General features: G+C 41.3%; 2 protein-coding genes across 2 annotated transcripts; both read right to left on the reverse strand.

Annotated features, from left to right (window-relative positions):
- Positions 1–65: 65 nt before the first annotated feature.
- Positions 66–10,202, reverse strand: RPE65 (retinoid isomerohydrolase RPE65). Its single transcript, XM_081914056.1, has 14 exons — positions 10,054–10,202; positions 9,236–9,318; positions 7,925–8,075; positions 7,256–7,363; positions 7,017–7,158; positions 5,061–5,208; positions 4,520–4,601; positions 3,438–3,570; positions 3,173–3,312; positions 2,353–2,482; positions 1,638–1,752; positions 1,287–1,381; positions 485–596; positions 66–225 (listed from the first exon to the last, which is right to left on the reverse strand). Exons 1-14 carry the CDS (start codon positions 10,062–10,064, stop codon positions 74–76), a joined length of 1,602 nt encoding a protein of 533 aa, XP_081770182.1. The 5' UTR covers positions 10,065–10,202; the 3' UTR covers positions 66–73.
- A 2,071-nt stretch (positions 10,203–12,273) lies between these two features.
- DEPDC1 (DEP domain containing 1) lies at positions 12,274–25,578 on the reverse strand. Its single transcript, XM_081914055.1, has 12 exons — positions 25,450–25,578; positions 23,888–24,153; positions 23,281–23,431; positions 22,605–22,720; positions 21,171–21,301; positions 20,226–20,273; positions 19,282–19,422; positions 18,017–18,868; positions 17,161–17,333; positions 16,775–16,951; positions 15,585–15,770; positions 12,274–14,014 (listed from the first exon to the last, which is right to left on the reverse strand). Exons 1-12 carry the CDS (start codon positions 25,495–25,497, stop codon positions 13,874–13,876), a joined length of 2,430 nt encoding a protein of 809 aa, XP_081770181.1. The 5' UTR covers positions 25,498–25,578; the 3' UTR covers positions 12,274–13,873.
- Positions 25,579–25,871: the final 293 nt, after the last annotated feature.

Here is a 25,871-nt window from a genome sequence, read left to right on the forward strand (position 1 = left end):
TTATGCTAAAAGTCAGGCTTTAATAATAGGTGCAACCTATTATGCTCGTTGAAGGTGCATGAAGGTGCAACCATCATGCTCGTTTGAAGAGTCCATGAAAAGTAACTGGGATGTTTATGTCCACTTCTGCCCTGGCGACTTCACTCATGTCCTTTGCACTCAAGATCAAAAGGTAGCCAGGCTTTGGTCCACTTCCAGGACTAATGACAATGCTCAGGACAACACCTGAACCAAAAATAAAAAGGAGTTACCTAGCTGAAGCAGCACCAGATACTTCAACAAATTTCCACTATATCATCCAAGAAAACTGCAACGACCATTAAACCAAAATCTGAACAAGTTTTCCATTATTCTATCAGTGAATATTTGTGTACAAGGTTTATTTTCTTGCAATTATTGTGTAAGACAGCTGGCATTCAAAGAAAGCCTTCCTAACTCACTGGAGAAAAGATGTGCATAGAGTTGAATAAAGAAATAACATTACCATCATCCTCTTCCAGGGCATCTGGGTGTGAAACAAAGATTGGTTCAGAGGGATAGGCATCTGGTTCTTGCCATACCCATGTCTCTCTTGTTTTGATATTCATCTTGCAAAGCTAGAAAGAGATAAGGGTGGGGGATGATACTGAAGTTAATTTCTCCCTTTTATATAAAGAGTTGTTAATCAAACACTGACTTAACTCTCTAGATATTGCAAAATCATCACAAATTAAGACATACATTATTTTTACACAATGCACTTGCTATTAGAATATGGTATGGGATGTTATCACAAAAATATGAAAATATGACAAAGTGATGGTCACTTTACCATATCCAAAGCTGTGTTGAAAATTAAATCTTAGCCCAATAGATGACAGACTTTTTCTAAAATGAGGTGTAAAAGGTTTTATCATGAGGTGTAAAAGGAGAACAGAAATTTTGTGAAGAATGGATTTAGCCCAGTGCACAAGAATAGACAGATATTTGGCTAGATATTGAAATACAGTGTTCATAAATTAATGTCCGTATTGATGGATTATGTGTCTGTGTTTATAAAGAGCGAAAGAATATATTTAGTACTATGAACACCTTTTAAATGCTGGGCTGAGAATCACTTTAAATATATTTCAGGTTTGAGTGAAACCAGATGACTTTTTGATTGGGCTTGATGTTAATATTAAGAGTCTCTTGAAGATAGTGTTAAAATTGCACTAAACTGTGTTGTCTGGCACATTCCTATCAATGCTAGCCCTGACCATATTAAGGAATCTTAATTTGCACCCATCTTAGCACATAATACTTACCCTGTCTGGAACAAAGTGATTCAATCCAAGTCCATATGCATATGTGTACGGTTTCCCAGAATACTTTGCATAGTTTATTTGTGGAAACTCAAAAGCTATAAAACAAAACACAAGAACATTTACAGGAATTAGTCATTTTTAGTCATTTATTTATTTAAAACATTTTTATCCTGCCCTTCGGCCAAAAAATGCTCAGAGGGTGGCTTACAGGTCACTTAAAAAACAAAAAACTACAATTCCTGCTGTCGGTTTTACAACTGAAAAAAGATACAACACAAAAGGAAAATAGATTGGGAGGGAGGAGGAGATTTACTAGGCTGTCTTTGTTATTCTGGTTGAGGATGATCTTACCTTGACGGGGCCCTGAAAAAATAACTTCTGGCTCCAGCCAGATGGTTTCGTCACTGTGCAGAACTGCAGTAGCTGTTGTATTAGGCAATGTGATTAAGTTTTTGCCAGTGTCAGCCTAGGATAAAAAAGGGAAGCTAATGAAAAAAGTAGTGAGGAGGGAACATTTTTATGCTTTCTTACAGGACATGCTCCATTTTCCAACAGTACTAACAGTGCTACAAAAACCAACTTTGGTCAAAAGTTTGCAGGTGGGAGCAAGTTTGATTCACACAATAACAGGCACTGTTCTGTAGTGCTTTCTCATATACAGGCAGCTCCCCATTTGTGTTCAATATGTGTGCAACCATGTAAACGTGCATTCTGCTGAACCTGGAAGTGACCAGGAAACTTCATAAAGACGTCACTGAAACATCACTAAAAGGGCAGAATGGGGACAGGGTGGGGGCAGAATGGGGTGTTTGCATTCTTTTTCAATGGGTTTCAATTATACATGATTTCACAGATGCGTGCAGTGCCTTGGAACCTAACCCCTGTGTAAATAGGACTGCTGGTAATGCAAACACAAACACACTGGTCATGCCACCTTAAAACTGCCTCTGCCACAATGAGAGGCTAGGAGGGTGGAAACAAGAGAACAGGCATTTTCTGTAGTGGCCCCCACTTGTGGAATGCTTTCCCCAGGGAGGCTAGAACTCTATTTCACTGTTGCAGGTACCTTCTCAATATTTAGGGGAAGGACGTATCGACGAACTTCAGGTTGAGGAGCTTTCTGGGCATTTTTCTTCACTTCTTCCCAGTTCTCCCGTAAATTGGCTAAATATAAGTAATTGTAAACGAACTCAAACCTGTAGGAGGATAAAAGTATCAGCATTCCAATGTTGAAAGCAAGCAATTAATGACATCTAACATGGTTTTGTTGTGACACCCTAGAAGCAAGAGATGGATTAAATTTACTGAAGAGTCCTGGCCCACAAAATTTGTTTGACAAAAAAAATTATACAGTAACTGCAGCATATAATAAAATATAGTGCACAACCAGCCACAATTGAAGTAGGTGGCATTTTTTAAAAAACTAGCAGAATTGAGCACGCAACCCTAAGGATCTAGAAACAGGATCCAGAAAATCAGTAAGACTTGGGCTTAAAGTCTTCGATTATTTAGCTGATCCCTTTGTCTCTGCAAAATTACTCCCGAGTATTAGGATATAATTCAGCATGCATATTCTATCACTCTTAAAAAAGAAAGCTGACAAAATCCTTCGGTATTTGACACATGCTGCTTGGATTTCTTCAGAGCTCTTTTGAGTGCTATACAATGCTCAGGCTGTATTCAGGTGACCCTCCAAACCTCTGAATGATAGTTTGTTGCATTATTTGAGTGTTGCAGGAAGCTATGGTTTGATTAAACCACAAATAAAACTTGGTAAGACACATGCACCAGAGGAGGAGGAAGCATGTGAGCAAAGGGAATATTCCTCATCCTCCAAACTGCGGTTTGGAGAATCACCTGAAAGCAACCTTCTTGTCAATACCCACCCCTTCCATGTGCATAAATCCACAACCAGAAAACCGTGATCTTCATAGGTGTTGATGTGATGGAAAAGGTTAAAAGGTGAAGTCCTGAATTTGATGTTGAGGTACTTCTTTTTTTTCCTATCAGCTACATGCATCCATACCTAAAAAATAGAATAAATCACACTTGAACTGTGCGAACCCATAAAATAGCATCTACTGCTTTGTGCCCTTAGATAATATACTTTTAGGCCCTGGGGCATGTAAATTGCAGAGCAGCATCACTTACCCCCATTTTTTCATTTGACTCGAAACAATCCATGTAGTTGGCACCCCAAAGACTCCAGGAAGAAAGAAACTTGAGCAAGTTGATTTTCACTGGTGTTTCCACAAATACGATGTAATTTGGAGTCATTCCAAAGCTGTTCAGAAATATAGTTGTGGGTTTTATTTCAGGCGACACAGCATTTTGCATACATGAAAGTGTGCAATATTCAGCTGCATGCTGTTTCTTCCCGTTTTTAATTGCTAATTTACCGTAATTCAATCTTATCTGTCAATAATAGACAAGGGCTTTGACATATGGGGCAAACAATTTGTTGTTAGAAATGTGTGCTTTCAAATTTGGATTGATTATATGAATGGTATATTGGTCAGGGACATCATTAAAAGCTTTTAGAACAGCAAAATGAGGAGTATCTACCTGAATAAAAACCCTCTCCATGTATTTGCACTTCCAGAAAATACCTAATATGTAAGTTAGGCAGTACAAACATTTGAAGATGCTATTCTCTTTACTTGATCACATTATCTCTTTAGCAATGCTTTCCATGCTACATGTACTATAGAGGGAAATGAGGCAGATGGGGCTCGTCAACCTGGGAAGGGAGCCCATTTAAGAGAAGGAAAATCTGATCCTAAACTTCCATTATCTTGTGAGATATGTTCAGGGAAGTAAACCCTACACAAATCCAGAGTTGAGTCCCTAAGACAGTTGGATGGCACCCTGTATGCCTCCTGGCAACTCCTGCTGCCAAACGTATTGCTCTGCTTTCCTTTGGACCACATCAGTGAAGCTGGGAGGGGGGTCTTGTCATCTGGGCAGCCCAGGACTTCCATACACACTGCCCAGGCTCCGCCCCAGAGAGGTCTCTTCGGTGCTGCTAATGCAGCAAAAACAATGCAGGAGACAGCAGTTATGCATTACCAATCTCTGCAGTCATAGTAGGCGCTTCAATCGTTTGACTTCACTCCCAGAGGTGCACTCCATTGTCTCTTGAGAGAGAGATGGGTGCTAACAATATGGCCCTTTTATATTAGCTGAAGTCATAATGTTTATATTGTTGGCTTATATTAGAGGGTGGAATTTACCTGTGCACATAAGATGGCTTGAACCTGTCACTGCAAGGAAACTGAACAATCACCTCGCATTTGGTCATTGGATCTTTCTTATCTAAAAAGAATATATATATATATATAAGACACAATTCATCTGCTGATCTTGTACAAGCCAATGAATGAGAATTCCATACAAGAATAAGAAAATCGGTGCGATATATGAAAAAACGAAGGGTATCCAGCATTAATCATACTTGGGAGTAGAACCACTGAAACTAATGGACAGACCTAACTTAGGGTACAACTCAATCATTCTGTCTTCAAACACAAGCACTGCTTCTCTGAAAATGAGCTTGTCATTACAAAAACCTCTTTTGATGCTTTTTTTTGCAAAATACACACACACACAGCTTCTGACACTTTAGCTACTGTGTAAGAGAAGGAAAAGCGACAGAAATCATAGGAAAAGCGAGAAGTATTGCACTATGTGTAGCGGATAGATTTTACTCATAATGGAAAAGGAAAAATGCAGTCATATTCTAAGTACGCAGATGTTTTTTGGAAGTGAACAAACCTGCTTGCAGGGGAGGTATCCGTACAACGTTGTAGGCAAGGGAAAAATTCTTTCCAAAGCAGTTGCCCATATTGTAAACAGTTCCATCATTCTCAACGTGGGGGTGTGCTGTTACGCCATTGACAGAAACATATTTGCTGATATCCACCTGGAGAGCATAATAGAAAGATGCCTTGTTGGTTCATACATTCATCTGGGCTTGACAGATGGATGGTGGCTAACAGATTGAGGTTGAATCCTGACAAGACAGAAGTACTGTTTTGGGAGGACGGGGCGGGCAGGTGTGAGGGACTCCCTGGTTCTGAATTGGGTAATTGTGCCCCTGAAGGACCAGGTGCACAGCCTGGGAGTCATCATGTTAGACAGCTGTCCATGGAGGCACAGGTCAATTCTGTGTCCAGGGCAGCTGTATACCAGCTCCACCTGGTACCTTGTGGCTGAGACTCTACCTGCCTGCAGACCGTCTCACTAGAGTGGTGCATGCTCTGATTATCTCCCGCTTGGACTACTGCAATGCCCTCTACGTGGGGCTACCTTTGAAGGTGACCCGGAAACTACAACTAAGCCAGAATGCGGCACCTAGACTGGTGACTCGGAGTGGCTGTGGGACCATATAACACCGATCCTAAAGGATCTTCATTGGCTTCCAGTGCGTTTCCGAGCACAATTCAAAGTGTTGGTGCTGACCTTTAATGCCCTAAACGCCCTCGGTCCTGTATACCTGAAGGAGCATCTCCACCCCCATTGTTCAGCCTGGACACCGAGGTCCAGTGCCGAGGGCCTTCTGGCTGTTTCCTCACTGCGAGAAGTGAGGTTGCAGGGAACCAGGCAGAGGGCCTTCTTGGTAGTGGCGCCCACCCTGTCGAACACCCTCCCAACAGATGTCAAGGAAATAAACAACTAACTTTTACAAGGCATCTGAAGGCAGCACTGTATCAAGAACTTTGTAATGTTCTACATACTTGGAAATATATGAAGTTATGATGCAATATTATTTTGCCATAAATGTATGTTTCACATTGACATTGCAACATGTCCTTGCAGCTAATTTTGATAAACACACTGCTGCTAAGACATAACTATTTATGCAGTTTTTTCATGCACAAAAACTATCTCTTGCAATGAAAAACAACCCGACTCTAATCTCTTAATGATGGCATTGTCCTGTCCTCTGGTACCACCTATAAGAAGGTCTGCCTGCTCGTACCAGCCGTGATATATTTATAGCAAATTCTGTAAAACTACTGGTCTCTTTATAGCTCTTGCTGAAGCACGACATCTATAAAGCTAACACGGCCACTTTACGATGTCATAAATCCAGTTATGAATGCCCCACAAGTGGTAGTAACCAGAAGAATGTCATTGGAATGTCATTTGGCTCTGGCATAAATACTAAAAATGTCTGTGTTTGCATGATATTTACTAGTGCATTCTGAGAGCACAGACTTTGCAAAATATTTATTGAAGTATTCCAATGTCTGGACTAGATTCTAATGGGGAGAGAGGTCTGGCATGTAGGAACTCTGCCACAGACCTCACATACAGCCAGACAGTTCTCTAATCAGGTATTGTGTTGCAGGTGCAGACTGTGCGTCACCAAAAGCATTCTTTCCTTTTCCTTTTTGCATTTCTCCTCAACCTCTGCCTTCTATCTATCTATCTATCTATCTATCTATCTATCTATCTATCTATCTATCTATCTATCTATCTAATCATCTATCTATCTCTATCTATCTATCTATCTATCTATCTATCTATCTATCTATCTATCTATATCTATCTATCTATCTATCTATCTATCTATCTATCTATCTATCTATCATCTCTATCTATCTATCTATCTATCTATCTATCTATCTATCTATCATCTATCTATCTATCATCTATCTATCTATCATCTATCTATCTATCATCTATCTATCATCTATCCATATGTATCTCTCTCTCTTTTTTTACCTTTTTAATAGTTTCCAGATTCTCTGGGTTAATTTTTGTTATGAAGTTTGTCTCGGTACAGGCATAAAAATCTTCACCCACGGGGTACACATTCACCAGGGCATTGTCGGTGACCTCCACACCTTGGAAGTATGAAAAAAACCTGCCAAACAGAACCAACAAGGACACTAGATTATTTCTTCTGGTGGGGAAAAAAAGAACGCGGCTTCATCCCCTGCAATATGCCTTTGTTTTGTCACCTGGAAAATATATTCTTGCATGGATCTGGGTAAGCATAGGTGCCAAATTCTGTAATCACGACTCTTTTCTCGGTCATTGCCCTTACATAGGCATCGGTCCGGATAAACCTATAGAGAAGGAAGAAAGGTGGTTTTGGTCTGGTATGTTGGAGCCCTCAGGTCACCTAGGACGAGTGCGCTTCCCATGCCACCTGTCACATGCTCCAGGTATGTCATATATCTGCTCAAACGACCCCAACTATATGGATGGAAGTTACAGACATTGTCAAGAAGCGACAAAGGAGTAGCCACCAGAGTGGAGTCCCCATGCTGTTACCAGCAATGTGTGAATAAGGATGGAAGTAGAAGAGGCATGGAGCAAGTTCTAGAAAAGGCTGGGAGCTATGTGCAGGACAGAGTAAGCCAACCCTAAGCGCCCTTATTGCCCGAACTCTGGATTTTATTAACCCCTGACATTTCAATGTTTACCATGTTATGCAATCCTTAATGCTATTGTCCAGAAAGCCTGTGAGGCAGATCGCCGATCCCCATTTCATAGAACATAAAATATAGCCAAAATGCATTATTAGCTCTGGAACAGAATGTTTTTAAAAGTCAATTTGATTTGGACAAAGGCCTTGGGCTTGCTATCGGTGGGGAAGGCAGAGTAGTAAAAATGGAGATGCTTACCTCCTGTGATAAGTGACATGCCCCTCCTTGAAGTCAAACTTGTGAAGAAGTGCTTGGCCATCAAACAAATGATAAAATGGTTCTGAGCCAACTTCAAATAAACCTGGCCCGCATCTGAGTAAACTGCCTCTGAGCCAGACTGGAATCCTGCCTATTGAAATGATAGCAAAAAGTGCTGTCACATATTTAAGCGATAAAAGAGCCCATGGGAGATGCCAACTGTGTTCGACTAAGAAATCAGGCTGCTAAGCAGCCTATTGGCTAAGCGGTCTCAAGTCTTCCCTTATTCTTTGTATCAATATATTTGTGAGGGTTGAGGGGAGGCCTAGCTCCTCAGGGCTGGTCACCCCTCACAGAATCAAATTGACAACGGTGGCCGCTGAGAAAAGAAGACTAAGGTTGGAAAACATGAGGGTGGTAATTCCCACCTCATCTTCTGCCCCACAGGCTGCCTTCCCAGATGCTGCTGCAAGTGAAGGACAGCATGAGGCCTGGTCCCACCCAACATACGCTCACGCTGTGCCAAGCCAACACAGACAGATTGTAAGGCAGCAGCTGATTTTTGGAAACTATTAAAAAGCAGCAAATTGTCAGTTGCTTGGATAAACATATTTTCCCCTCTGACTGGGCAATGATTGGGAAGGGATAGCAAATTTGGGTTTTCTGCCTCAGGGACCATAACGTCTCTGGGGAGGAACATCACAGAGCTTCTCCAAGGTACTACAGATTCTAGCTATTATTTCACTTACATTACATGAACCCCAAGAATAGGGCTAAATAAATACATTTGTTATCCAGCAAAAAAAAAAAAAAAAGAAGAAGAAGAAGAAGAAGATTTGATGTTCTGTTTAGAAGATCTTTACCAAACTTAGAAGTCTACTTCTGCACTGAAGAAAGCCTCACTGTACAAAGGCCTGAGAGTGGGGAGAGCAAAGTTTTGTTTCGTGGAAGGCGTTTGAAAGAAGGGCATGTCCAGAGATTTGTTGCTTTGTTACATTATTGAATTTCTATTGCGATGTTCTAGGATTGTCAGGTTAACTTGAATGGCATTTAATTAGTCCAGGTATGAAGCAGGATTTCAGGGCTTGTGATGATTAGGTCAACAATTTCAATTTGTGGATTTTCAGCATGAGGCTATGGAAATGCAATATTTGACTTTAATTAAATAAATTAGTATTACAACAAAGAACACCCAAGGTTTCTTCAACTCTCCCTCTGTATCTCTCCACCCCGCCCCCTCTAAAGGTTTGCTCATGAAGGAAAATAGCACACTGGGGCAATCTGGAAAGAAAGCATTAGAAATCCACATACCTGTGACATTAGCAGTTATTGGTGAGGAGAGTTCCTCCACGGTCTCAAAGAGCTTCTTGTATCCACCTGCTGGATGTTCAACTCTGAAGGGTGTTAAGAAAACAAAGGGTGAGCAAGTCCTTCCAACTATTGGATGAAGGTTAGAACAGAGCTATACAATCGACAAGAATTGTTTTGACCAGCATAAATAGGAGGCAAGGTAACTTGAGATGAAATGTATGATTGTGCCAGGCCCCCCCCCGATAAAATTGGTAGTGTTTTTAGAGAAATGTGGCGATATTCACTTTGTAGAGCAGGTTGTGGCCAAGTGAGAGTGCTGAATATATTTCCAGAAAGTAGAATCGGCACAGCATTCCTCCAGCCAAATGCAAGCTTCCCCATGACCAAATCACATTGAACATGGACTGAAGGCACAGATTACTCATCCTCACAAGTGCCAGGCATCATGTTCCAGAAACTCTGTGATCCTGCTCACATCACAGGGTCTCACCTGATCCTGCTCTCACCTATTCCAATACCCTCCCAACACATGTTGGTCACAATTCGAAGAACTATGCTTGCAATGGATTAAGCTTTAACAATAAAAATCACAGAATCAGGAGCCCAGCTTTACTACTGTTTACTACTGCCCTGCCACAAGAATTTGTGGATTCTTGTTTGAATATCATGCATGCCCCATAGGCAGCAGCAGCAGCATGTGAAGACTGACTCTTTGCTTCTGATAAATTTGCTAGCTGCAAGAATCTAGTGACATTATCACACTTTACTGGGTTGACATTTAAACTCTATGCAAAGCAAAGCCCAGGGAAGGTACTTACTGGCTGGCCATTTTCTCCCCAGGAAAGGATTTGGACTTCCCTGAGCCAAATGCAGAGTACGGCAGTCGGAGATGTGTGCTGGGTATTTATATGAAGGTTAGGTCTTACTGACGGGAGCAACAGCTTTATGGAAGCATATGAGCCAATCAGCTGGGCCCTGGGGAACAGAAGCATCTTTCACCACTCAAATCCTCCTGAAGCTTTATGAGATTTCGCCCCGCTGCTCAAGAGAGGCCTTTGAATGTTTTCCAGAGACCTAAATCCCCATGCAGAAGTGGATTACAATGAAACAACAAGGGGAAAGAAAGTGGACTATAGTCACACAGCCTGTAACGTGCTCGCTGCTTGGCACAAAACCTTTGCCCCATTACCCAAACCTCCAGCTTGGAGGAACTGGCCCGCGGCACACTGCTGGCTCCAGGAGACTGGACTACATAGGCTGCCAGACGCCCCATTTTATGTAACAGAGAGTCTCTGATGGACACGAGAAGCAGAAGATTGCAGCAGCTGCCAATGGCATCCGTATTTAACCTGTCCTTAAATCCAATCACAGCTGTGTAGGTTACACTTCATTATACACCAAAACAATTTTGTAAAGTTCTATTTTAAAAGAGGAATCTCTGCCTCCTCCCAAATAAAAAAAAAAGGTTTTATTAAAAACAACTGCATCTGTATTTGGACAACAGCACAAACACCTTTGTCAGTTATCTGTTCAGTTTTTAGCATCAGAGCAAGCAATGTGCGGCCTCTGAAAGTGCATTAGAAGGTCATGCATGGACTGTAGCCATATAACTTTTACTCAGAGTCGACCCACTGAAATTCTTAGTTCTATGTGATGAACGTTGGTTTCAACTCCTTGTTTCCTTTTCTCAATTTTGGCAGCAAGCGATTTGCCCAGTGCAACCAACCTGATGCATTCAAGATGTTTGGGAGCACAAGTCCCACTGTGGCTGAAGCTGCGAGAAGCTGTAGTCGAAAACAGCTGAAAGGCACCAGCGTTTGGGAAAGGCTGGCTTAGAGACTATAAAGTACACAAATTATCATACTGCATTGGACTAAGGCATGCAGGCTTTGGGGCTATACAGAACTATTAACCATAGTTCTTAGAAATAGAGTATTGTATTTATGGGAATAGTACAAGTTAAAGCAGATTGTTACTCTCTCAAACATTGTGAGCATTGTGCCTGTGTTGCAAAACACACATGGTTTCTTAATAGGTATCAGAGAAGAGAATATTACCAAACAAATCTTTAATTCCCAGTAATCGTTTTTCTTGTGCAATTAAGCTGCAAAGGCCACATTCTTATAGGTGTCTAAGCTTTGCTTATATGGAACTATAAAGTGTGGTAGGTCTGCCATAAAGAATATGACTTGAAAGCGTAAAGGACTCAGATAAAACATACCTGAAAATTATTTTCGTTGTTCCCGTTTGCCTTCCTATGTTATTTTCCAAAAAGACTTTGAAGCCAATTCTGTGAAACACTGTTCTAACCTTGAAGAAATGCTCAGTAGGGCTGAAAACATTAGCTGTATGATGGCTCTTGCAACTTAATTAACATTAATTAAATTTGGCGGAAGTGAATGAGTCTCTGATACAAAAGGCACTGAAGGCATGTGTTGCAAGTGTAGCCAAAGGCTATAAAATGGTAGGGATCATGAAGAGAGGATGGGAATGGGCATATTAAATTATCAGGAATACCGGCACATTCCATAGGAAATATCTGTCACACATAAAAAGATAGCAAATAGTGGCTTAGACGGATTGACAGATTCAGGGCTAAGTCAGCATTAAGAAAAAAGGGATAAACCTATCAAACTTTCACATGGAAATGAAGGTATCTAAAAACCCAGTATGATAGTTACAGCCAATGTGTGATGAAAAATAACCCACGTCAGAAAAGACTCAGAATAAGCAGGTTACCTCACAATTATTGCAATAACTCAGAGCATCTTTGGTTTTTAGAACTGCCCCATAATAAATTATGCTGTTACAATTTGGGGCCTTCCATTTACCACTGCAGCCTTTAAACATTGCTCATACTACAATAATCTAAATTCAGTGTTAAGCGTCAGAAAATGTACTCCATAGAGTCATTTGCTACGATATTTAACTCCTAAAGTGCAATTCTGCGTTTCGTTCCTAAACTTGCAGGTCCTTCTGCTACAATTCAATTTCGATGCACTTTCTGAAACACCCTTCCGAACAAAACACAAATAGAGTACCAACATTATGTCATTTTATTCAACAAGCTTCCTCTGACAGATATTTTAAAAATATAAAATCAATTAAATATTGACAGATACATGCTGTAAACACAAAACACTTACAACAGATAAACATAAAAAGAAAAGGAGAGGTGAAAAGAATCTGGGCAGTGTAGTCTTACTACAACACACAATGGATTGGATTCAGAGTAACCTTAGTTGTACTTAGGTCCCACTTAAATTATATTAGTGATGACTTAAGATTTCCCCTGAAAACTAGTTGAATTTAACCCTTGCCAAAGGCCGGTGGGGGAAGGGGGATAGGATGGAAGTGTGGCTTTGCCACTGGGGAAGTGCTCTGCTGACTGGACATCCCATCTGCCTTAGAGGCCCCTCTAATCCCCCAGGAGCCATGGAAGCAGTACAGCCATTGTTTTTCCCATTTGTGGTGGGATCAACTGGGGGTGACCTTTGAGCCACTGCATTCAATCCCCTTCCCTTGTACAGTCAACATACTGGGCTACCTACTGATGCTGTCTTGAACCTGCCGTAATTAATTTCCCTCCCATTGAAACAGGCGGGAGGAAAGGTTTTAAAAACAAAACCAATCCCATCAGTATGGAAGGGTGATGGCAGTAGCAATACCTTCCAACTCCCAACATGACCAGAGCAAGCTGGTAGAGATTTGGAAGTAGAGTTGCCTGCTACTTAACTCTCCACCTCATCCCACTCAGGACTGCTCTTCTCGCATGGATCCAATTTACTGGCCTAAATGGAAAGAAAGAGAACCCAGAAAGCATGGGAGGAAAACCTCAACACAAATAATGGGACCAGTGACCCATTAACCACGTATTTCCAAATATTCCAGGACTACAAATGTAACACACTTCGAATCATTGCAAGCAAGGCTTTTAATTGCTTCTTTATGGCTGTTGAAGCCTTTTTCTATGAAAGGCTGGATTTGTGCAAAGATGATCAGCTTTACAATCGCTCTCTTCTGTTTAACACTGTGAGACATGTTCCATGCCTCCTTTTTCTCCTGCCTCTTCTTGGTCAACAGCGGACCTTGCAAAGTTTCAAGACAACAGACGACCAACATACACGGTAAGTGCAAATTGAAAAGTAAAAGCTGTCTAATCAAATTGCTTGCACACCTATTGCTTTCACTCAAAAAATAATAAAATATTCTCTACTTTTCTACTTACAATTTCTAAAAAAAATGCAGTACTTCTTGAAAATTAACACACACACCAGCTTACTGAGGTAAAAGTATGCCCCCATTTCTTGGAATGGGTTATAGCATGCATTCTCAATTCTACTAACTCCATCTCTTTCTTTTTGGCTATTGGTATCTGTACATTTTTGGTTACCCTTCATTTCACCCAACTCCACTCACACACAAATATTATCTATTTACATTGGTTGGTTTCTTTTGTAAACATCGGTGTTGTCATTTCCAGACTTTAGGTATGACAAGGGAACCGTGGGACCCAACCTATTTTAGCACAGTTCAACAAATTCACATTTTTGTATACTCGCTCACTTAAATGTGGCTAATATTTGTTTTCCAAGCAAAATGGCTTTACAAACATCAGATTCGTCAAAAGACATAAAATTAACTTCTCAGGGTACGAAGCTTTGGCTTTCGCAGGCTGAGCATTGGCTGCTTAATTCTGGGCCTGTCTTCAAACAGGATGGCTTCACTTTCTGTGGTTGGAAATCTGCTTTGATAGATCTCAGGATACTCTTTCTGAAACTGAGGAACAAGATGCCATGTTAGTCATACTGAAGTTACAAAAAATGAACACAGTGCTACAACCAAGTAAAAATTCTTATAAAGACAGTCAGGGGTGAGCAGGGAGGTGGCCAAGTTTGTTTTATTTTCTATTTATTCAATTTTAACATTCTACTTTGCTACAAAATACTGGCTTAAGACTTTTTGCTATCCAGAATGAAACAATTCTTTCACTGGCAACCAGCTAGCTACAGAGTAGGAACTTTAAAACGTACTTTTGGCTGAATTTAAGAAACAATTCAAGCCCAACAAAGTCTCCATTACTACAAGAGAGAACAGAGAATAGTAACAACAACTTGGTGATTTAAAAGCTGCTTGCTTTAGAGCTGGACTCCAGTCATAAGACTTAGAAATTCTGGGACAAGTACAATTTTGTGTAGGGGGTTTGTCCAGGAAAAAAACAAACTCAAAGGTTTTTGCAGAAGAACAGAAATCCTCTGTATTAAGCTTCCAAAGATATTGTACTTTACCCAAAAGTAGATTACAGTAAATTGTGTGTCAGGTGACCTTGAATAAACCAAACTAAACACTTACTGAGGGGGGGAGGGGAATCCCTACTTATTCAACCTAGCATGCACTTTTTCATAACAATTGCAGGGGTGTTCTGTGTCATTTTAGAGTACTACTAATATCAAAGCAGAGACCAGCTGCAAAAACAGCATGTCCACCATTAACCCTTTAAGCCCAAAATCCTTTGCATACTAATTGGAGAGCAAATCATATGGGACAGTGGCATTTATTTCCAAGCCAACATGCCTAGGATCCGGCTGGTGAAGGAGGGATAAATCTCTACTGCAGACTTGCTCTTGATCCATTAAAAAAATGAAAAGAATCCCCACCACCACACACCCCTAGTTTGCAAAATGCATTGCCATTCAGCCAGACATCTTGAGGTGGGCTAGATATGATTCTGCATACTGTAGCTAGGGATTTCAATCCCATAAAAGAATGCCATGTCCTCCCATTACAGAGTTACAACACAGTCGTATTTGCACTTGCAAAGCAGCTGGCACAACGAACACTGTAGAGCTAGAAAGTCCCTGTTCACCACAGCTGGGATGGGGGTGAATTTTGGAGGTCGAGAAGAGCAGCCACCTACACCTCAGCAGAAGTTCTGGTGTACTATAGGGACATCTGCTTAACACAGATAAGTGCCTAAGCAGAAAGCTAATTAGCAGCAAGATTAAAGTAGCAACCTGGGCCAGAGCTGTTATATCTTTGCCCGACTTGCCAGACCTAAGGTGCCACCTAAACCTTTGCGGTACAAGCCTTGCTTTCACCACTACAGCAGAAGAGGCAACAGTGATGGGGCTGTAGCAGGCTTCAGAAACAGATGCAGCTTTTTTAAAAGGAAAAAGAAAAGATGCCGCTGAACAGATCCCTTTGTTCTTCACACTGCAAGCACCCATTTCCAGGCAGACAATTTTCATCTACATGAGATTGCCAGAGGCAACTTAACTGCCAGTTCTGAAAACTAAATGGCTACCTGCTTCACAAATAATGTTGATGCAGGTTTAACATCTTCTATTACCTGCTTAAGCTTCTTCTTCTTGTCTTTCACACTTAATTTTCTGTCCTTAATGACGCTTTCCAGAAGCTCAGCAACTGCTGCCTGAGAGGTGAAAATCTTTTGTGCATCAAATTCCTGAGAAGTTATCCTCTCGCAGTAGGAGTAAGTTGGAAATATGGTGCTCAGTTCTTCCCCTAGGCACTCCATCTGCAAACAAAGATAATGTCAAGTTCCAGGCATTTTATACAGAGTTGGTTTAGTGCATCTGTTAAACAGCAAGTGCTCTCAGTCTGACTCTCCCAGTTCCAAGCTAAGCTAGGGATGCACTGAATGGGTTTCAAACCAGGATTCTCTCAGCCCTCTCTCTATCTGTCATATGTGGATGATGATGATGATAATAATAATAATAATAATAATAATAATAATAATAATAATAATAACAATACTGACCTACTTATAGAGGCTGAAACTCCCAAAGGGTAAGATACCAATGAACAATGGAATCAAAGTATGATAAAAATATGACCCAATTTTCTCAAACCACAGAAGTACCCAGGGCCATAGGACTCAGAATTATAGTGCAGAGAACAGTTATAGTATGAAGTAACATAATGAAAATTTGATTCCTGTCAATTAATAATCAGGTCTGGAAGTCCACGGAATTCCCTGAAGACCAAACTGAGTACAGTGGTCCCTTGGTTGTAGAACAGCTTGGCTCCCGAACGCTGCAAACCTGGAAGTAAGTGTTCCGGTTTGTGAACATTTTTCGGCAGCTGAACATCTGACGCGGCTTCCTCGGCTTCTGACTGAGTGCAGGAAGCTCCTGCAGCCAATCGGAAGACGCGCCTCGGTTTTCGAACGGTACCAGGCGTCGAACTGACTCCTGGAACAGATTAAGTTTGACAACCAAGGCACCGCTGTAATAGCCAGAAAGCAACCAAACGATTTCTACAGAATCTTTGCTAGGAGCCAAACTATTACAGTTGCCTGAAGATATGGGAAGAATAGTACCTCAAGGATGCAAAACATCCTTAAGTTTAAGGGGCAAGAAATGTCAAGTTCTACATTTTAAGGAGGAGCCTTAAATAGTTAACTAATGTGTCCCAAGATCCAGGCTGAGAAAAAAGACAGCAAGCTCAGGAGTTAAGATCTCTGACTCATAAGAGTTTCTGTTTGAAGCATGAAAGGCATGCTTCAACCTTTTCCCTCACCTGAGTAGTTTTTAAAATTTCTAAGTGTTCTTGTACGGCCACTTGTAAATAAATCGGGACTTCCAGAATTTCTTGGTGATGATCCATTAGAAAGGATACTAATCTTATGGCAAGCAACTCATCAAGATCAACTTCTTCTTCACAACACAATATACATCGAGAAAATGTCTGTATCATCTGGAAACATTTAAACAAACTGGTTAGGAAACAAAATAATTGTATTGTGGCAATTATTTGGGAAAGAATGTGGTATCATGTTCCTTCCCAAAACATATCCCCTTAACAGTAACAATGACACAGAAGGGAAGACTGATAACATTGGAACCCAAAATTTCAGTTGTACAATGGAACAACTTAAGAAAAAAATGGAAAGCAATGCATCTTACCAAAGACCTGGTGCCCACTGCATCATGAAGTCGTGGCATATCAACATTTTCACATATTCGAGAGATCATGCGCATCAAGAGTTGAAGTTTTCTGCGATTTGATGGAGGAAGCAATAAGCAGCAGATCTGCAGTGCTTCAATAGCAACTCTTTCTAAATGAGATTGGAGCATCTCTAGCAAATTAAAAATTGGGGACAGACATTATTCTCAGTAACTGTATCAAAAGCAGAATTAGCAATCCTGCACGTTAATTTCCCCGCATAACACAAAGTAATAGTTTTTTTGTAATTGATTCTACTTCAGTTGAGAAGTTAGTTATGTGCTCTATCCTAGACTTTTGTGCTAAGATCCTGAAATCACTTCATTTTGCTCCAGCAATACAGGTGAAGAGCAAATGAAAACGAAACGTTATTATTTTAATGACACAGAAGGGAAGACTGGTCCAGTTACATAAAAACATCTAGCTGGTTGTTTAGAGGTTTAGAGACTAGACGAGTGATTTAGAAGTCCGTGCCCAACAGCAGCTTCTCTCTATATGTTGTTTGGAAGAGTTGCCCAGTAGCTACGCGGGTTACAAATATGCTGAATTACACAAATATAACAGCACTGACAGAAGAGCACACACACTTGGCATTAGCATGCACTACAGAAAATACTGATGCTTGCATGGCAAAATATTAGTTTTTTAAAATTACTGAACCTCAAAGGCCCTAGGAACTGTTTTGACAAATCTTGTTGAATACGTTTAGTCATTTAAAACCTTGGGGTTTGTGCAAAGAAAAATAAAAAAGGCAGAAAAACAAACTAGTTAGTAAATACAAATAAATAAATCCCATGCTCAGGAAAGCAATCTTACTTGTGCCAGTCAACATAAGGGTGCTGGGGGGAAGCGTGTTTTCTGAAAGTTGTGTTGCACTTTTGCAGAGTCTTTTACTGATGGCCATATCAGAATTCCCAGGTTTATTTCCTATTTTAGTAACCAGTGTAGTGGTGCTTTGGGTTTTTTGGCCCAGATGGCCCCAAGGATGTGGTTTCACCGTGATCTCTGCAACTGGAACATGGGCACTACACCAGCTAGAGCTGCTATTTCCACGTAAACTACGAGAGCTGCAAAGTTGCTTTGATTTGTAGTTACCACTAGATAGCTCTTGGTCTGGAATACTTGCTGCGGAAACTCTCTTGAAGCCACATGTTTCTTTTGGGCCAGCGACATCTGAACAAAGATCCAAGAAACAGTCTGGATTACGTGCAGAGTGAAACAGCTGGTCTCCATTACTTGCGAACGGTATATGAACTCCAGTTTCAGAAAGTGTTTTTAGTCCGTCTTTACTACACTTGCCTGAGGCGGTATCTGCAATTCCCTCCAAAGAGTAACACCTTGCCTTAAATTTGAGAGGCACAGCTTGTTCATTTTTCAGTCTGGAAAGGTCCTGACAACTTCCACCTGCTAGTTCATGAATGGTGGCATGTTCACAAGGCAAACTATCATGCTGCAACTTTTTATCATGTCCCTTTTCAGCTGTACACTTTACAGAAACTGTTTTGGAAGCCTCAGCTTTGTCCTTTTCGCCAGTCTTGAGCAAACTTAGCAGAAGGCATTCGGTTGACTTGAAAGAGTTTAAGGGTGGAGTTTTTGAAAGAGTCAACTCATTCCGTGCACTAGATTTTCCACTGGATCTATTTGGAACTGCGATGTAGCCACACAAAACTATCAGAAAATGAAATACAAGTTCAGATGCAGGCGATGTGACAGGGCAACAAGACAAGCAACGCAAGTCAGAAAAGTTAAGTCAGAAATGTTAGTCATGTTGAAGAGAACACTTGCTCAGTCAGAGGATATTCAAAAACATAAGTGCAACAGATAGCTCAGATATGCAAGACTAAGGACACATAACAAGCCAGTCTGTGTTCAGCATTCAGTGCAAAGACTAAGAACAGAAAACCAAGTTGTTAATATTTATAATAAATTACTTGTCCTATTAAGGCAGCCAGAGTTCACTCTGAAAATAAGTGATTTCCAAGTGAAAACCAAGTGATTTCGCTCAGACACATGGCGTCTTAGTCCATCTTCTCAAATGCCCATTAAAGTTTGAGGTGCCTCAGAACTAGAGGAATACGTACCCAGTATATTCACAAATAACTCATAGTACTGAAATGTAAGCAAAGGTTCAGGAAGACTAAGAAAATAGTCAGCAACAGTTTTGAATACATCTCGTTCAAAGCCCATGTACATTGGCTGGCTCGTGCCATTGCTTCTAGGCCCTAAAATACAAAAGGAAATAAATCTCATTAACATTGAACTTGACTCTTCAAAAATTTACAACGCGAAACAGCACAAAGAGCTGTGTGTGTGTGTGTGTGTGTGTGTGTGTGTGTGTGTGTGAGAGAGAGAGAGAGAGAGAGAGAGAGAGAGAGAGAGAGAGAGAGAGATATCTTATGGGGCAGAGGACTCCAACCCCCTTTATGGTAGGGGTTAGCAGGCAGGATCTCCAGCAGTAGAAAGCTCAGAAACAGGCATTCTGAAAGGGGAGCCAGCCTAGGATTGGGCCCAATTGCTGCAGCTGGTACAGGGGTGGGGTACAAGCCTCCTCCCCCCATTCTGTATTCAGTGAGTGGCTGGTGTGTGGATGTGGCAGCCCCTCTGCTGCTCTGAAAAGCCCTGACGCCAGGAGTTAGGATTTCGTCCATAACTATCATTATACATAATAATGCAAATGGAATTATCTTCCTGAGTGGCAAAAATAAAGTTAGTTAGTTATTCTGGCTGGGGTATGGTGGTGGATGGACCCCTGACAAGACGTAACACAGCAATTCTTTTAAGAACTGCCATTGTACAGATCAGGCACAAATTTGTGGTGCATTTATGGAATTACAGTGTTACTATTTTGCTCTTTTTTTCGGCCTTAATTTCACTTATCTCATAAAATATTCTAAAAATCAGATTATTGGAAGCCCAGAATAAATAAGAGCCCAGCAGATGTCACCAATATAGTATTGGCATTTCTATTCTGTTTTCCATTTCTATTTCAGCACCTGACATTTCAAACAATGTGTGTCTAACTTACAGTTTGCCAAGCACTTCATAGCTGACAGTACCCAGTGAGGGAGGTCTTCTGCAAGGAAGGGGGTAGAGGAAGGAAGAGACAAATTAACCAGTTCCCATTATTATTCTTAAGAGCAGACTTCACATATTCTTTCTATTTGTCCTGTTTCATCCATCATCTAAGGGCATATTCTGGAAGATATAACATCTCACTTTAACCCTCATGCTACCCATGAGACATAGCTGGGAATTAGAACAAGAGTTACCAGCTGCTCAAGGTCACAATCTAAAAAAGCTTCATGGTTAATTTTCTAGTTACTGCATCACACTAGCTAACCCTTAGCTGACATAACCAGTTTTAAAACATGTAGTTTGAGAAGAAGGAAAAGTTCTAGACTTCCCCTTTGCTCCTTCTTCCCTTGTGCTAGGTTGTGATAATGAAGCATATTTACATTGAAGTTCTGCTGAAATTATTATGATTGCACCCGCCTTTCACTAGCACATCCCAGGGCAGGTTACAATTAAAAACTTGAAAGTTAAAACAGATCACAATCACACAAAACAGGGGGCGGGGCTCTGAAAACAAACGTCTCAGGTGTCAAAGGTCAGGCACATCTTCAAAATTCACTGAAAGCGGAATAGTGAAGAAGCCAGGCACCCCACCCCATGGGGAGGGAATTCCACAACTTAGGGCTTCCACAGAGAATGCCCTCTCCCAGGGCACCCCGGAAACATCTGAGGGAGGGGAAACTACCAAGAGAGCCCCCTCTGGTGATCTTAGCATCTGGGAGGGCCTGTAGGAAAGGAGGCATATATCTTTCAAATTACTGAGGGCTTTATTAATTAATTAATTATTAGATTTTAATGCCAATGTTAAATTACCAGACAGGAGAAATGCTGCACTTTCCGTAATATTTGAAGGGGGTGGGGTGGAAATCAGGTTTTCAAATAATTGTACAGGACTTGCCTGATTTGTCTTGCAGAAGAACAACGCCACGTTTACTTGTATTAGTCATGTTGTATATTATGTACCGAGGAACTATTTGTGCAGGGTGCAATACTTCGTTGAGTGATGGCATGCCTAAAATAGTTTGCAAACTGCAAGGAGGAAAAAACACAACGCCAGATAATTCCAGAACTGAGCACATCACTTTGGGGGGTCTCTAAAGAAAACAGGCTTGCAAAAGGATTCAATATATATTGATGTTCAAACATCTCTGAAATGATAAGCATATCGTTTTACTGTGTTCTTAAAGTTACCGCCTGCAAATCAAAACCAAGCTTTTATGAAAACTTCATCACTGGGTGATCACAGTAAATAAATCATAGTATAGTGGAAGAGGGGTGGCCATGTAAATCCACTTTAGTGCATAGTTCGAAATGAATTTTCCTGTGGTGTCTAAGGCATCATAACAAGCAAGGATAAATCTGTTAAGCGGAGACATGTAAAGGACAAGGACACTAGAGACCGGGCATCTTCAAAAGTCCAACAGAAGTTCCATGAAGTATCACAGAAGCCGTGTTCATAAGTAATGCTTAACTATGATTTACCACTATTTGCTTGAGCTGCTGTGAGTTTTGGGCTCACACACTCCTCCCTCTGCTCATTATCAGCTATGCAGCCAGGAGGAGTTTGGCTGAGTTTAGTTTTGGTTTTCACAAAACCTGGCTTGGTATTACATATGAACCAGAGATGGAGTAAAGCAAACTTTAGTTAGTTAAACAAGCTATCTTTATTACCCATTAAAAATAGGTTTTAAAAGAAATTAACCAGAGGAGCATATCATTAAAATATAAACAGGGCCAGAGACAAAGCACACACATTCTTCCCTATAAGAAATAACTCTTCTTCCCAGCTTAAGCTACTACAATAATCCATGCACTTTTTATGTTTTAGTAGGACTAGTGCTGTTTAGAAATGCTAATATTTTAATTCAATTTGGTGTATAAGCTTGCTAAGCTCAAAGTTTCCAGTACAGTGGTACCTTGGAAGTCAAATGGAATCCATTCCGGAAGTCTGTTTGACTTCCAAAACGTTTGAGAACCAAGGTGCAGCTTCCAATTGGCTGCAGGAAACTCCTGCAGCCAACCGGAAGCTGCGTCAGATGTTTGGTTTCCAAAGAATGTTCGAAAACCGGAACGATCACTTCTGGTTTTCGATTGTTCGGGAGCCGAAACGTTAGACTCCCAAGGCATTTGAAAAACCAAGGTACGACTGTACTCAAAATGCTCTGCCAGCAATAAAGTATACAACTTAAATGGAGGCTTCTCCCAACAGAATGCTTTGAGAACCTCAGCTGACCATCAGGACACTACAGTGATCTTTGCCCAATAAGTTAACGATTCTATCCTTAGGCACATTGGGAAATGATGGGAGTGAAGAAGACCATTTGTCACTCACTGTATCACAACTGTGTTTTTCCAAACTTCGTCTATGTCCGCTTGGGTTATTTGTCTGATGCACATATTTTTCCTGTCCTCTTCCATCATTTCACTTTTCACATTTTCTGTGTTCTCCTACAAAGCAGCCATAATAAAAGGCATTATAAATATGTATAGTCAAGACTTCTACTCAAGAGTTGAGAGTCATACTGTCTCATAACAACCGTTCTCCACCCCCATCCTTCCAGGAGTCTGGAAGCCAGAAGACCGCTAATGGATGTTCCCACAATTGCTCATCAGTTAGCTGTTCCCACAATGTTTACAGCAATCCTGCAACACCATAACGTAGTAGTGGGCAACTTGTAGCTTTCCCAGATGCTGTTGGACTACCGTGTTCATCAGCTCCAGCCAGCATGGCCATTGGTCTGGAGTTGGGTTCAAATTCCCACTCAGCCATGAAGCTCACTGGGTGACCTTGGGTCAGTCCCCATCTCTTAGCTTAGCCTACGTCACAGGGTTGTTGTGAGGATAAAATGGAGAAGAGGGGAACCATGCATGCTGCTACACTGAGCTCCTTGGAGAAGGATAGAAATCTAATAAATAAATCCTCAGAAGCAGGTCTGTGTTCCATGGGTTTACTCCCAGGTAAGTGTGCATAATGAGTCATAGAATCAGAGTCAGAAATAACCTATTACCTTACATTCCCGGAATTCATATTTTTTGGGTGTTCTTCTGGAGAAATGTGGTAACTTAAATGCCTTTTCTGGCTGCTTAGAAATATTATCTGTGCTCTCACTCAACGGATACCGACGTGGCAGAATTTTCACTGGGGAAACTGAAGGAAACCTGTAATTTTAAAAGACAAAAGCTCAACATTGAACAGTAGCATCACAGACTATTTTGAAACACAGTTTGCATTTCAAAGTATTTGGGAAAGTGTTCATCACTCAAACACATTTACAGTACAAAAGTCAACAATTTTCATTAAGGTAATGGATACATTTCACATACAAGTACTGAAACGTAGGAAGAAGAGGAATTCTTTCATTGTATGAACAGAATAAAGTAAGTCCAGCATCCCAAGCAGTTTGGCACAAGCCTAGTGCATATTATATCATACTACTAGATGCTGGTCTTATGCTACAGCTAATTTTCAATTCCATGTTACTCAAAGGTGGAAATTGTGAATAAATCAAAACCTCATTATTTTTGGTAGTAACACATGAAACAGGGGAAATCAACAGGACTTTTGCATCCAATCAACCCATTTTTCCAAGTTCTGTCAATATGGTTATATATTACCTGAACAAGTTATGGTTGTCATCCAGATTCTCTGAGCCCCATCTTCCTTTTATATCCTCTATCACATGATTTTTGAGAAATTTCCTTAACAGCTGAATAGTTTGCTGCCTAGTAACTTCTGGACCAAAATTACTGTTATTCTTCAGTAATTCATGAAGCCAGTCGATTGCTTCTGTTGCCGTAAAACAATTCCCATATTTTTTGAAGTGTTGCCTGTGTTTCCTTCGTGGCATTTCTGCCCGAAAATATTTAGTAACTTCATTCCACTACAAGGCAGAAGTGAAATTTAGGTTTTAAAAAACAACAAGAAGAAGCTAACCAGAATTTGCAGTTTGGAATTGGTAATGAAACAATAAGTTATCCACCACATAATGCACCAACGCCCAAATATACCACAAACCCTGTGCTGTTTATCAAGGAATTATTAATGCATGTCAGAATCCTCATTTCAGCCATAATGGCAATTGAAAATGTAGTAACATTCCTCCTTATCTAGAAGGGCATTAACAAAGGGCTGATTACACATGACAGTGCTGTGAAGTGTGGAATCTGCAGGTGTGCAAAGGAGGAGTCATGTGATCACTCCACTCCACGGCTTCCTCAATATAGGCAAATGTTTTGTCCTGCCACCACGAATCACATATTCATTAACCACTAAACATACTCAAGGCCCCTTAAGAGCAGTTAGCACCTGTCAATGCATACTTACAGGTGTTGATCCACAGATTCTAACGTGGAGTAGTAATCACCTTGTGTATGATGTTAAACATGCACTTCTAGGGCAAAAGGGCAAACCAAATTAAAAATACCAGCTTCACCAGTGTGGAACTGGATAATTTTCTAAACATGTTTCGTGGCCCTAAATGGAAACCACTTCTGGGTAGTGCTGCATGTAGCAATCACATGTGGAGGACTTTACACCCCATGTCCATGGGCAATCAATAAGCTGTGACCCTCCATATCTTATTGGACTACAATTCCCATTATCCCCAACCACTTGTCATGCTGGCTGGGACCGCACAATCCAACATCATCTGGGGGATCACAATTTCCCCATCCCTGGTGTCCTTGGGCAAAGAAGCCAGTTGCTGCTTACTAGCATGTGGGCAAAGAAGAGAAAAACCTCCGCATGCCATGATTGTAGCGTGCAAGAAGAAATTAAAACAAACCACATCCTTGATGGCTTTTAAACCATCAGGGTTTAAAAGCCATCTACTTTAAAACTAGAAACCCCCCATCTGCCCCCCCCGCCCAGTCTGAAGGTTTTCTCCATTTTCTTTGGGTTTAATTTTGTTTCATTGTGTTTTTTTTATTAGTTTCAAGCACCTGGAAAGGATTGGGGGGGGGGGAGAGAAGCTCTTTCGGGGCCCCAAAAGGCAACCTTAAAAAAGAAAAAGTTCTTATTAAAGAACAAAACAGACACGAAGACAAGCAGACACGCGAACTGTGTCACGTGTGAAGCCGCCCCAACCGCGCACTCCGGGCTTGCTAGCTAATACGCCGCTCTGCATTCATCGCCCTGTGGCGAGTCCCTCCCTCGCCGCTTTCTCCGCCCCGCTTACTAGCTTGGTAGCTCGGTAGGGACCCGGAGACACCACCCGGCCCTCCATAGCGCGCCCGGACCGAGCGAGGCGAAGGCGATGGCGAGCGACGCCAAGCAGGAGGACAACTGCTGCCGGACGGTTTGAACGGCGCCCCGGAGCCTCTGATTGGAGGAGCACGAGGTCATGTGACGCGCGCGCACGCACGCGAAGGGCGGAAGGAAGGTGTGTTCTCCCCGATTTTTCCCCTGTCAAGGAGGACTAGATAGCATTATAGGGCGGACGCGGGTGGAGTTTACCGGCCGATTTGTACAAGGGACGGAAAATCGGGCGTGCTGAACTGGGGATAGGGTGGGGTGGAGAGAGATTATGGAGCTTTTTTCCACCGTCTCTCAAGTTCCAGCGGCCAGGGATCGATTCTGTTTGCATGCCGCCTTTCCATC

The sequence above is a fragment of the Podarcis melisellensis genome (genome assembly GCF_964234715.1).
Source record: "Podarcis melisellensis genome assembly, chromosome: 6".
Classification (NCBI taxonomy): Eukaryota; Metazoa; Chordata; class Lepidosauria; order Squamata; family Lacertidae; genus Podarcis; species Podarcis melisellensis.

What these genes read in the sequence shown, in the direction of transcription:
- RPE65 (XM_081914056.1), bottom strand. An exon ending in TGCAAGAATATATTTTCCAG is followed by an intron (nt 7,159 to 7,255) that starts GTGACAAAACAA and finishes TCTGTTTGGCAG; the next exon opens with GTTTTTTTCATACTTCCAAG. An exon ending in TGCCCTGGAAGAGGATGATG is followed by an intron (nt 226 to 484) that starts GTAATGTTATTT and finishes TTTTTGGTTCAG; the next exon opens with GTGTTGTCCTGAGCATTGTC.
- DEPDC1 (XM_081914055.1), bottom strand. Translation starts at nt 25,497, where the DNA reads ATGGAGGGCCGGGTGGTGTCTCCGGGTCCCTACCGAGCTACCAAGCTA. An exon ending in TATGAAGTGCTTGGCAAACT is followed by an intron (nt 19,423 to 20,225) that starts GTAAGTTAGACA and finishes TTTGTATTTTAG; the next exon opens with GGCCTAGAAGCAATGGCACG. An exon ending in AAATTTTAAAAACTACTCAG is followed by an intron (nt 15,771 to 16,774) that starts GTGAGGGAAAAG and finishes CTTTGTTTGCAG; the next exon opens with ATGGAGTGCCTAGGGGAAGA.